Below are 13,889 nucleotides of genomic sequence, written 5' to 3' on the forward strand. Positions count from 1 at the left end.
TGGACCAATGTTCATTGAGGATGACTAACGCCCAAGTACTTGGTCATTATTTTTAGAAGAATTCAAACATAAGTACATCGGAGATCAGTTTGTTCGCCAAATGAAGCAAGAGTTCATGAATCTGAAGCATGGAATCACACCGTATATGAGTACGAGTGTGAATTCAATAAGTTGAGTCGCTTTACTGCTGAGCTTGTTCCTACTGAGAATGATGCTTGTGAGTGGTTCGTAGAGGGGTTACGTCCTCGGTTTGAAGGAAATGTTGATTGTATGAATTTGATCCTCGTTTCAAGAGGTAGTCAATCGTGCCAAAGCTTTGAAAGAGCTCAGAATGAGAGATTTGAAAATTCAAGGACTCAAACAGTCAAGAGAGTGGGTGCTTCTTCGAGTTTCCGCACCGTCAAAAGAGGCAGATGCTGGTTCTCGACCTCAAGTTAGATCGGAGTCAGTATCCTCAGCTAGAGGATCAAATCCGATGAGAGGCAGACAAACTCAATCGTGGGATCTGGAGCTGGGAGATTTACCAGAGTCAAGATAGACAATGCCACATTGTGGAAAGAATCATCCTGGAATATGTAGAAGGATTTCTGGAGCTTGGCTTTAGATTGGGTAGACCGGACATTTTGTTCGGGATTGTCCTAGAGTAGTCGATGAATATGCGCAGCCAGAGGGTCTATTTCTACAGGCCAAAGGGGAAGAGGTAGAGGCAGAGGAAGAATCAGTCAGAGTCCTCTGCTCAACAAGAGATACGTTCCAATGCTCGAGTGTATAATCTCAGGACCAATGAGGATCGGGATGAACCGGATATTTTAACAGGTACTTTTCTGTTGTTTGATAAACGGGTTATGGTATTGATTGATACGGGTTCTACATACTCATACATTACTAGTAAGTTAGTAAGAGAATTGAACATTCAATTAGAAGCTACTAACAATGAGGTGATAGTGACGAAACGTTAGGACACAGTGCTCGGGTAAATATGGTGAGTCGAGGGTGTCCCATACGAATTCAGGGAATTGAATTCCCTGCTAATTTGATGGAATTACCATTTGAAGAATTTGAAGTGATATTGGGAATGGATTGGTTATATCGTTATTATGCTAATGTCGATTGTAGACTGAAAAGAGTAACGTTGAGAAGTCCAGAAGAGTAGAAATTGTGGTGTTTAGTGAATGGTGGAATCCATTGGCAAATGTGATCTCATGATGATGGCAAAGAAGTTACTGCTACAGGGATGTCAGGTTTTATTGCTAATGTACTTGATGTTAGAACTAAGGAAAAAGGGATTGAAGAAATTCCTATCGTTAGAGAGTTTTCTGATATATTTCCTGCAGAATTGCCAGGTTTACCTCCGGACAGAGAGGTAGAATTTCAGATTGAGATAATGCCGGGAACAGCGCCCATTGCCATGTCACCATATAGGATGGCTCCAAAGAGTTGCAAGAATTAAAGATTCAATTACAAGAATTACTGGACAAAGGTTTTTAGACCAAGTGTATCACCTTGGGGAGCTCCAGTTCTATTTGTTAAGAAGAAAGATGGATCAATGCGTCTTTGTATCGATTACAGACAACTCAATAAAGTAACCATCAAGAACAAGTATCCACTTCCCCGAATCGACGATTTATTTGATCAATTAAAGGAAGCTTCAGTGTTCTCAAAATCGATTTGCGTTCGGGTTATCACCAATTAAAGATTCAAGATAAAGATGTTCCAAAGACGGCGTTTAGAACAAGATATGGTCACTATGAGTTTATAGTGATGCCGTTTGGAGTTACGAATGCACCAGCTGCTTTCATGGATTTAATGAACAGAATTTTTCAACCCTATTTGGATCAGTTTGTGGTGGTTTTCATTGATGATATTTTAATATATTCAAAGTCAGAGGAAGAGCATAGTTCTCATTTGAGGATTGTCTTGCAAAATTTACGAGACAAGAGCTTTATGCTAAATTCTCTAAATGTGAATTCTGGTTGAATGAAGTGACATTCCTTGGACATGTAATTTCTGCAGAAGGAGTTTGAGTGGATCCTCAAAAGATTAAAGCTATTCTGGAGTGGGAAGTTCCAAAGAATGTATCAGAAGTTCGAAGTTTTCTGGGTTAGCTGGTTATTATCGAAGGTTCGTTAAAAACTTTTCGATTATAGCTTTACCTCTAACTAAGCTGTTGAAAAAGGAAATAAAATTTGTTTTGGACTCAAGAATGTCAAGAGAGTTTTGAAAAGTTAAAGAAGATTTTGACAGAAGCTCCAGTGTTAGTCCAACCTGAGTCTAGCAAGGACTTTGTAGTGTATAGTGATGCGTCTCATAATGGCTTGGGATGCGTGTTAATGCAAGAAGGCAAGGTGGTGGCCTACGCTTCGAGGAAATTAAACCTCATGAGAAGAATTATCCGACACACGATTTGGAGATGGCTGCAGTAGTGTTCGCTCTAAAGATCTGGCGTCACTACTTGTATGGTGAAAATGCTACCTGTATACGGATCACAAAAGTTTAAAGTACTTGATGACTCAGAAAGAGTTGAATTTAAGACAGAGAAGATGGGTGGAATTTCTCAAAGATTATGATGTTGTGATTGATTTCCATCCTGGAAAGGCAAATGTGGTAGCGGATGCCTTAAGCCGAAAAACGTTTGCAGCTTTACGAGCTATGGATGCTAAATTATCATTAAGCGGAGGGTGCAATTTGTGCAGAATTGACTATCAAACCATCATGGTTAGATCGAATTAAAGGATTGCAGGAAAAAGATGAAAAATGTTCAAAGAAGTTGCAGCAAATAAATAATGGAGAGAGTACAGATTATGAAATCAGTCTGATGAGAACTTGTATTATCGAGAGAGATTGGTAATTCCGAATGATGATGAATTAAAGAATGATTTGTTAACGGAAGCTCATTGTAGTCCATTGATAATGCACCGGGAGGGAACAAAATGTATATGGATCTCAAGAGTCGATATTGGTGGCCGAAAGAAAGACATTACAGAATTTGTATCTAAATGTTTGATTTGTCAGCAAGTTTAAGGCTGAGCATCAGGTTCCGTCGGGACTGTTACAATCAATTTCAATTCCTCATGGAAATGGGAGAATGTAACGATGGATTTTGTCATGGGTTGCCTTTAACTCCGAACAAAAGAGATTCAATATGGGGTGATTGTAGACAGGTTAACTAAGTCAGCCCATTTTATTCCGGTACGAACTGATTTTTCTATGGATAAATATGCTGAGTTGTATATTAGAGAGATTATACGGTTACATGGTGTACCTGTTTCCATAATTTCTGATCGGGATCCTAGATTCACGTCACGATTTTGGAAGTCTTTACATGGATCATTGGCACACTGAATTTTAGCACAGCATTTCATCCTCAGACAGATGGTCAGTCTGAACGAACTATCCAAATTCTGGAGGATATGCTAAGCTTGTGTAATTGAATTCAAAGGATCATGGGAAAGGTATTTTCCACTTGCTGAATTTGCGTATAACAATAGTTATCAGTCAAGCATCAAAATGGCTCCATATGAAGCTTTATATGGAAGAAGATGTCGTACACCCTTGAACTGGTATGAACTTAAGGATCGAGAGGTTATTGGTCCTGAGTTGATTCAGGATACGGAAGAGAAAGTTCAAGTCATTCAGAATAATCTGAAAGCTGCAGCTGAAGACAGAAATCATATGCCGATTTAAAAAGGAAAGAAATTGAGTTTCAATCGGAGATAAAGTGTTCTTGAAAGTGTCTCCGTGGAAGAAAGTATTGAGATTTGGGCGTAAAGGAAAATTGAGTCCTCGTTCATTGGACCTATGAATCGTTAAGAGAGTAGGACCAGTGGCATATCAATTGGCTTTGCCACCTGAAATAGAAAATCCATAACGTCTTTCATGTCTCCATGCTGAGGAAATATCGATCCGATCCATCTCATATTGTGACTACTGAAGAGATCGAAGTTCAATCAGATTTGACTTATGAGGAAGAACCTGTTCAAATTTGGCTCATGAAGTCAAGCAATTAAGGAACAGACTATTCCATTAGTCAAAGTGTTATGGAGAAATCACAAGGTGGAAGAAGCTATGTGGGAACGCGAAGAGGACATGAAGATTCAATATCCCCATCTCTTTGAACAATGAAATTCGAGGACGAATTTTCTTAAGGGAGAGATTTGTAACATTCCAAAATACGGTTAGTGACTAAATTGTAAAATTTCAGAGTTTGGTGATTTAAGTAGGATATTTGTACAGTCCAATGATTTGTTCGGAAATATTTCCTGAAAGTTATTAGTAATTATCAAAGGAATTAAAGGGCAAAATGGTCATTTAGCATGAAAGATATTTTTTATCTCTTTATTAAGAGATAAATGTGAGTTGGGGAAAGAGTTTCTGAAAACTCTTTCTTCTTCTTTTCTTCTTCTCCAACGTGCAGGGCAAAGGTAAGGTTTTCTAAATTGTTGGTTATTTGTTAAATTAAAGATTAGGTTTTGATCGTTAGAAGATAACTAAGCTTAAGGAAGCTTAAGTTGTCTTATAATCAAAAGATGAAGAAGTTATAAGAGATTTAAAGAAAATGAGTTTTTATATGAATCATGGAAAAGAGTTGATAAGTTGAATTTAAAGTTAAATTTGACTTGTCATCATCCTAATTAAGGAATATGAAGTGTTAGAATTGTATTTAGAACATATTGAAATTTGAGTATGATTCTTGAATTTCATATGAGGATAGGATTTTGAAGTTATAGATGATTTTCATGGATAAGTTGGTTTAAGTGATGGTAGTTGAATTTAATGACATGATAGGGGTTTAAAATAGAAGAATTAAGTGAAGAATTGATGATTTTCGGGGTTAAAATACCAATTCTGGTTAGAAGGAACCGATACCCTATGAAGGGAATCCATTCCCCCTCTTGGACGAAATTTTTCCAGAATATCCAGGGGGTATCGATTCCCCTGGGGGGGAATCGATTCCCCCCTAAAGGAAAATGAAATTAGGTTCAATATGGGCTTAAGTTGTTAACATCAAGTTTAAGGTTTAGGCTTCTGATAGTTGTTTTGAAATGTTATATGTAGATATTGAGCCTAAACAAGTTCTGGAATAATCAAAGGATTAGAATTGATTCAAATCAAACAAGGCTAAGGTGAGTGCAATTTTTATTGTACTTATATTATTGAACGAACATTGGCTTGCGATGAGCCAGTGATGGAGTTACTACGGTAAGAAGTGACTCCTAAATTGTTATTTGATTTCATGATTTTTATATGTGCATGAATACATGAAATGTGTATAGATTATTATAAATGTTACATGATATACATGCATACATGATTATGCTATGAGACATGACCATGTGAAATGAGAAAAACTATGTGAATATATGAAATGACATATGAATATGCAAAATGTGATACATGATGATATGAAATACATGGTTACACATACATGTGGTATGTGACAGAAGAGAAAGAACAAGTGATGAGAAATGTATTCATCATAAATGCCCATAGTATATGATACGAGAGCTATAGGTATAGTTGGCATGCCAAGAGTCGAGGGTTCTGTAGTCCTTCGGGACGTAGTCCTTCGGGACGTAGTCCTTCGGGACGTAGTCCTTCGGGACGTAGTCCTTCGGGACGTAGTGGTCCTACGGGACATATATAGCAGTCCTTCAGGATGAATACTGAACTAATGTTCGGTGCCCCATGAGGGAATTTATACGAGCTGTGGTGACAGCATTTGTGCACAACCTCAATGAACTCACATACCTCTATTCTCAATAATATACATGGGCAATACAATTGAAAGATAAATTAAAGTGAAAGTGGGACAAGAAGGTAAGTGTTACATGTGCTTGACATGCTTATATATGTTATCATGTGATAGATACATGCATGTTGAAATGTCATGATCAAATTATAAGAATGCACATTCTGAATTTGTTGTTAAATGTTTTTTTATTGCCTCACTAAGTCTATGACTTACGTGTAAGTGATTACACGTAGGTACCAAGAAACGTGAAGAGCAAGAATAGAAGTAGCAAGGACAGTATTATTACTTGAAGATCATATCAGAAGTAATCAACAAGTATGTATTTTGGCGTGTATAGAGTGTTGGCATGTAATAAGTCGTTAATTATGAATACTCTGATCAAACTTGTATTTTGTGGTCTCTTTGAGTAAATTAAAGTATTTTGTTTTAAACAAAGTTTTAAATTACCCGGGGTATTTTCTTTAAGTGTCCAGATTTGAAAAGTCAATGTGACACCTCGGACTCGTATTCGGGTCGGGTACGGGTTGGGGTGTTACAGAAAAAGCTCGCAGTCAAATGCCTCCCCCTGGAACTTGAAGCCATCATGTCAAATGGATAGTGCACAGATTGTTGCGTCGATGGCATCTCCATATTAAGGTCAAAGTGATTTGCAGATGAATGTTTTCCCCCTTGAACTGCATGCGATGTTGCCATATGGATTGTTCGTCGACTCACCTCGGTACATATCGTAAGGAGTTGCGGATGAATGTCTCCCCATTATGGCATTAAAATCATTACACATTACTGTCGTCATGCTGTCAACTTGATCAACTTGTTCAGCCAGCCCATAGTGAGAGCTTAACGACTGACCCCGAGCAGCATGCACTTGAACAAATTTTGCATACATCTCAATATCGGCGTCTGAATAATTACTTTAAGATTCAACCATCACTTTAACATTATCATTGTTCGAAAGTTCGAATGCTGTATAAGTTAATGGCAACAATAATGTTGGAAATCTGTACTGCAACGACGATATTCTTCTACTACTTCCAACATGAACCTTCCTCGAAATCTTCGTTATCACTCTTCAAGAGTTATGTTTTCTCTTTAATGATATTTTAACAGCTCATTTGATATAAAAACAACGCTGATTTCATCTTCTCGAATTTCACCATCAATAAACAATAGCTGAAAGTCGCGTCATTCTTTCAGTTTAAAAGTGTGACAATATATATGCAAAAAAAAAATAACTGAAACAAACATGATTAAATAAATAATATGAACGAAAATATAACATACTAAAATTTTTACACGTAAACGTATAATATTTTTAAAAATATCATAATAAACAATTATAATAAAAAAAATTTATAACAAATTACCTTATAACAAAAAATCGCACGAACTTCTGAATCAAATATGAAAGATTGCTGTAACTATTGACTCGTTGACGGAATTGTTGTATTAATTTATAAGTTGAAAGGGGATGTGAGGAGTTTACCGGGGGAGAAAGGTATTTATAGCCGAGAAAAGTAGCTATAAATATACAAGCGCGGTACCTGTACCGCGCCTTATATAATTGTATCAGTTAAAGCTAAGGCGCGACCCCTGCCCTGCGTTATATATAATTGAATTAAAGGTAAGGTGCGGCCCCTATCTCGCGCTATTGCCCTACGTGGCGTAAGGCGCGCCCCAGGGCCGTGCTTTACACACGTGTAACCCATATCAGCATAAGGCGCGCTCCAGGGGCCGCGTGTTACCCCACTGGCGCCAGATCAGCGTAAAATGCGCTGCAGGGGTGCGCCTTACTGCAAAGAGTATTAGATCAGGAAAAATAGTCTGAAGGGTGCCGACAGAGAAAAATAAATGGAAATGTGATATATTGGGAAAAACGCCGATATATGTCCCTGCATTTGTTTATTTTCTCGAGCTTCAATCCCACGCGGTGCTAGAAAATCTCACGTGCAGCAGCATTTATATATAGTTAAAGAAAGATGTTATTAATTTATTATTTTTTTAATAAAATCGGTAAAAAATTATTTAAAAAATTATTATTTCTATTGATTTTGTTATTATTGGATATTTTACCAGTTTTGTTAACATATCGGTAAAGCGCTATTGATTTTTTATTTTTCTACTGATTTTTTATTTTTACTGATTTTTTTATTATTGGGTATTTTACCGGAAATGTTAAAAATATTAATGTTTTAAGTAATTTTACCGATTTTATTAAAAAATAATAAAAAAACTAATAACGCTTTTTTTAATCATATATTAAGACTCTTGTACTGTAGAACTTTCCGTGCGATGCACTATAGTCCCCCAATGTTTCTGCAGGTAGTTTTTGGTATTGATAATTTATTCTGTCCCTTCATGCTTGTTTATTCAATTCATGTAATGAATGGGATCAAGATTCCTAGCAGATATTACCTTTAATTATGTAATAATTTTTTCGTATAAAAAATAGGGGTGTAAATTAATATTTTTGGTGAATTATTGTGAATCATTTGTATAATGTTTATTAAATTGAATAAATAAGTATGAATAAAAGTTTTACATTAATTTAATAATAGAATGAATAAACAGAAGTGTCTTCGGTTTATTTATGTTTATTAACAAGTTCGTTTATGAGCTCGCTTACCGACTCATTCGTTTATATTCATGAAAAAGTTTTGTTTACCAACTCATTCATTTATGTTCATAAACAATTCGTTTATTTTTTTCACATTTCAAATATAAGTGAATGTAAAGATTAAATTGAGCACATGGTGAAATTTATAGTTTACACTATGGAGCTTAAAGAGTTTAACACTAATGGCATAATTTTACTATTTTTAGCTTGTAAATGAACATGTTCGCGAACTCTTAATGAATATGTTCATAGATATATAAATGAACACTAAGCGAACACATAATGAATGTTACACGAACATGTCCGCTAACGCTAAACAAACATATTTACGAACATATTAACAAGAATGTTTACGATCGTTAAAAGAACATATTCGTGAACGTTGTTTAATTTATTTATATTTTAGTTTGTATTTCATGTTTGTTCAATTTAATCCATAAAATTATACTTTAATCCGAAATTGACCCATATTTATTTCTCATTTTTTTTTGTAATTTACTCTAAACTCTATAAATTACATCATAAACTTCAAATGCTATAAATTATATCAATCTCTAAACTCTATAAATTTTTGTTCACCTTAAATGAATGCAATTTAGTCCAATATGATATTAATTTTAGTTTTAAATTTTACAATTGTTCAAATTTAATCTTTACACGTTGTTTAATTTATTAAACTTCAGTTTATAATTTTATGTTTGTTCAATTTAATCCTAATTAATAGTTTGTGATAAAATTTTCTATATATCTAGATATAACTATTATAAATATCTTTCTTTATATTTTTCAGTCATACGACTAGTTATAGTCTTATGACTATGGGTTACAAGATTATGACTAGAAGCATATAATATAAGGCTATAATATTATCCCCTCGTCTTATTAATTGTGTTTTTAGGTTGACAAAACATATAATTTTAATAGATAAATTTTATCATATGTAAAATAATAAAAATAATAAAATTATCCCTTAAAGAGTGATTGATAGATTTGACATATTTGTTTTTAGGTATAAAAAAATAAGGGTAAAAAATAAAATATAAGTATTGTTATTTCTTGACTTTTCTAATATGACATTTTGAATGAGATAATTTTAAAACACAACAGGGGCAGAGGGAGTATAACTTATTATATATAATACAATTATAATTAGACACTTGTGAAAAATGTAAAATAGTTTTACCTGAATTAATTCGTATCCGATAAGACGACTTGAATTTACTCGAATTGATATTATTCGACTTGCATTTTATTTGTCAATGACGTGACTCGACCCGAGATGATGCTTCATTTTTAGAGCTTCCTTCATTGCTTATGTTAGGAATTGGTGAATTAGTTTCAGAACACAGCTAATGAAGGTATGCTTAATTTTTAGAGATTTCTTCATTGCTTAGTTAGCGACCCTTTGTCAATGATCTTTCTTTAGATTAATTGGATTTATTGTACGGGTTAATACACTAAGGGTCTCTTTAATATATTGTAATTGATTTTTTGAAACGTGATTTACGTAAAATGAAATTATACTTTTTTAGAAATACAATTTCTAAGATCATTTTACATGTTTTAGATGATGTGGTATTCTAATTTGGCATAATTCTCCGGTCCTCTTCGTAATTTTTAATTGAATGGTACTTGTTTTCCACATAAAAAAGGAGAAGATTGCTGCAAACTTGGCAAACTTTGCTTATGTTCCATATAATTATTCATTCTTGCGCCAGGTTCAAATTCCTGTTTTCTGTGAAATAATGTCTCTCAAATTTGATTAGTGTGCATCAAGTGCTTTTTCTGCCACATTAACATCTTTCTTTCTTTGCAGCTCAATGTTTGGAACTCTTCCTAGATTGCATAATAGAACCAAATGAGAAGCTTGTGGAATTCGGAATAGGAGGCGTCTGCAATTCTTGTGTGGGCAAGTCCGGTTTTTTATTTATTATTAATTTGGTATGATTACAAGCTAGTTTATGTTTGAAAGAGTCTAAATCATTTGATAATAACATTCAAATACTTCTGTAAACGTCGTGCTCGAACTCAGAACCTCTATAGATAACAATCATTCGTTTAATCATTGAAATCACTTGATTTGTGCAAATAAAGATGAAACCTAAGCAGGTTTGGCTTTTAGTTCTACAATTACGGTTCTCTTTCTTTATGAATTATGATGATCCTTTCATCATGAATTCCCTTGCAGATCCAACTAATGCTGCTATTGTTACTACTCCGTGTGGTGGAATCCCTCTTGTTCATTGTTTATCAAGCCCGGTAAGAAACATGTGAGTGGGGAAGCTTCTCTTCTTCACTACAGCAAAACAAGTTTATAGCGACGCTTTTAGAGGTCCTTCTAAGTCAAAACGCCACTAAAGTTTGACGTAACAACGTTTTACTGACAAAATGCCACAAAATGAAAATTTTAGCGTCGTTTATGGAATAGAGCCGCAAAATTTATGTTGTATTAAAAATGCCGCTATAGCTTGATATACGGTGGCATTTATGTGTAAATGTAACTACAAATGCGTACTGTAGTGGGTTTTTTTTATAAATCGCCGCAATTGGACCATACATTAGTGGTGTTGTGTAAACAAAACGCAACAATTCTTCATTTCTTTAACACACCCAGCACAAATCCTTATTTTTCCTTCTCATTTCACTGCTTTTGTGTTTGGAAAGCTGGTTCAACGCAAGGTGAAATCCCTGAGCAGCTTACTAATTGTTTCAGTCTGGCTAATATGTAAGCATTTGTTCTATTTTCCATCCACTCTTGTTCATTCTATAGTTCGTTGGACTTGTTTGAATTTCAAAATTCGTGTGCTCTTAGATGATTATTCCATGTGCTCTTAGATGATTGTTTCTGGATTTAACAAAGCGGTTTTGCTTTGCTTTATTTTTCATTCATTTTCGGTTATACAAATCTTCTGCGTCTAAGTGAAAAGACCCAAATTCATGGGTTTCTATTGAAACAAAGAGAACTCCAGTTTTCTTTAAGTTGAAACAAAAAGGAAAACATAGTTGAATCCTATATATTCATTTTCTCGAGTCTCCTTCCTTCTCACCACTACACATTAACCGTTCCTTTTTCACTCAGTCATTTCTCAACTTGTTCTTTTGTTTCAGCTGCCTTGAATTTTGTTGGAAATTTGCATCAGAGAGAGTGAATCACTTGGTACTCTCTTTAATATTTGATCTTATCTTTAGTTTATTTATGAAGTTTTCTAGATCTCATGTTAAATAACCAAGTGTTATAGTTCTTTTTCTATAAAGTTTTGATATTGTTGCTACACGGATGAAAATGGGTTGTCATGAATCTTGCTTTAAAAAAAATCATTGAGCAATTCGACTGGACTTTGCTAAATATTTGTCTATTTTTGTTTTTTTTTTCACGGATTTCATATTATATTTTTTTGCAGATATCAACGTTTGATGAATTTTTACTAGTTTGATTTGTTATTGGAACATTTGAACAATGTTGTCTGTTTGCTCAGCCGCTGCTGGTTGTTCTTCACATTCTCAAGTGGAGTTTTAAATTACTTGAACCATAATTTTTCATCTTTTACACACTACTTGACTCGCTTGTGCTGCTTTTATGTGTTTAGATCTTTTCTGAATTCTTGAATATTTCAAATTTCAAACTTGCATAATTAACTTTCAATTGAATTTATGGAATGTTACTTCTATGGAAAACTAACCAGTTTCGATGTTGAGTTTATACTAGTTGGTTAGTAAGTGAATAGAGTTGTAAAGAGGGGAATGCTTTGTTTAAGTGAAGACCATAATATTTCATGATCATTTTGAGAATTTATGTTTATAGGATAGATAACTAAACAATCGAATGCATTTCCCATGAATCGAAATTGTGAGGTTTTTTTGGTTAATTTTGATTGTTTTCTCACCGTTTGAGTGATTTGGTGTCGGCTGTTGTATTCCTTCATTTGGTTGGCTGTTTGCATATGCATTGATTTCTGGGAATTAAGAGGAAAAAGAAAAGATGAATAGAAGAACAGTACCTGAGCTGAGAGAAACAGGGAGGAGAAGGGAATACTTAAATTTTGTGTTGGACTTGGAATTTATACAGAAAATGAACAGCCTTTGGATATGTTAATGTTTGAAGCCTTTGGATAATTTGCTGTGAATTTAATAATCTCTTAGGGATTCAGTTTTACAGGGTACAAACTGAGTTACAATCCCCAGATGATATGTAATTAATTCTTTTTAGCACTTACTTTTACATGATTGACAAAGTTCATGTTTATTGTACCAAATCACTCATTTGAACCATTGCATTGATGCTTGTGGCCCGCTGATGCTACTTTTATATGCATGGACAGAGTAAAAAGAAATTGCTTGTGGATTAAAAGTTAATCCTCATCCCTAAGCAAAATCATTGTAATGTCCACGTGGTAGATTTTCTCTCACGCCGGATCAAATTATCGTTGGAGACTTCAAGTCCGGTCCTGCCGTCGAAACATAATGATGACCATTGCATTGATGGTTGTGTCCCGTTGATGCTACTTTTATATGCATGGACAGAGTAAAAAGAAATTGCTTGTGGATTAATTTTTAAAAAAAATTTAATCCTCATCCCTAATCAAAATCGTCGTAATGTCCACGTGGCAAATTTTCTCTCACGCCAGATCAAATTATCGTTGGGAGAGTTCTGGTCCGGTCATGCCGTCGAAACCTGATGATGACCCAAACGGAACTCCATTTGCTCCACACTCTTCCATGGTCGATCTCCTGTCAAGGTAATAATCTTTGAATCTTTTCGCCTCTATATTTTAATTTTGTGATCTCAAATTTCATAGATCCTATGCAGGATGGTCGAAGGTTATTGAGAACGATGGTGGAGTAGATAATACCCGATATTTAGAACCGGATTGGGGAAATTCGTGGTGTTGAAAGAATTTCAATTGCAAAAGCATTATCAAGACAACGCTGCCTCTACTGTTACTTCAAGTAAACGTTTCTCTCTTTTACTTTAATTTTAATATCTAAAACCATTGAATATGTAGGAATTGAACTTACTTGCTATATAGGTAAAGCGATTCCATTAGAAAATGGTTGTGGTAACTCTCTTTTGTTTCATATTACAGGTGGAAGGTCATTATCTGTTTCAAGTGAAGCATTGAAATGTGCAAGGAGTCTTCTTGGTAACCCGAAACTAGGGGATTTATTTGGTGAAATGGATGAATAGATTCTCCATTTACAATTTACATGGAGGAAAACTTAACGATGATTCATCAAACAAGGAAAACTGTTTTTTTACTTCCTTTCCCTGTGAAGGAGCAATGAAGACTCAAAGATTGTGCATGTAACATAGGTTGAACATGAGAAAATTGAGAGGAATTTGCTTGTAGAAGTTGCCAGTTTGTAAACTTTTATTTATTTATGTTAACTATTTTTACTTAATTCGAGTCGTAATTAAATTTTAAGGTTGTTATTGGATATTGCTACATGATATTAAATTTGAGTAATAAATAGCAGAAAATAACATTTGCAAGGCAGGTTTCATTTGCGGCGCTTTAAGATAAA

At 34.5% G+C, this 13,889-nt stretch overlaps 1 protein-coding gene across 1 annotated transcript; it reads left to right on the forward strand.

Moving 5' to 3' along the window:
* The first annotated feature begins 1,172 nt into the window (after positions 1 to 1,172).
* Positions 1,173 to 10,640, forward strand: LOC120115368 (armadillo repeat-containing protein 7-like). The gene is made up of 6 exons (XM_039136094.1): positions 1,173 to 1,241; positions 1,335 to 1,343; positions 1,444 to 1,485; positions 10,016 to 10,103; positions 10,183 to 10,275; positions 10,555 to 10,640. Exons 1-6 carry the CDS (start codon positions 1,173 to 1,175, stop codon positions 10,638 to 10,640), a joined length of 387 nt encoding a protein of 128 aa, XP_038992025.1.
* Positions 10,641 to 13,889: the final 3,249 nt, after the last annotated feature.

This window comes from Hibiscus syriacus, unplaced genomic scaffold (genome assembly GCF_006381635.1).
Source record: "Hibiscus syriacus cultivar Baekdansim isolate YM2019G1 unplaced genomic scaffold, ASM638163v2 tig00110263_pilon, whole genome shotgun sequence".
NCBI classification, from domain to species: Eukaryota; Viridiplantae; Streptophyta; class Magnoliopsida; order Malvales; family Malvaceae; genus Hibiscus; species Hibiscus syriacus.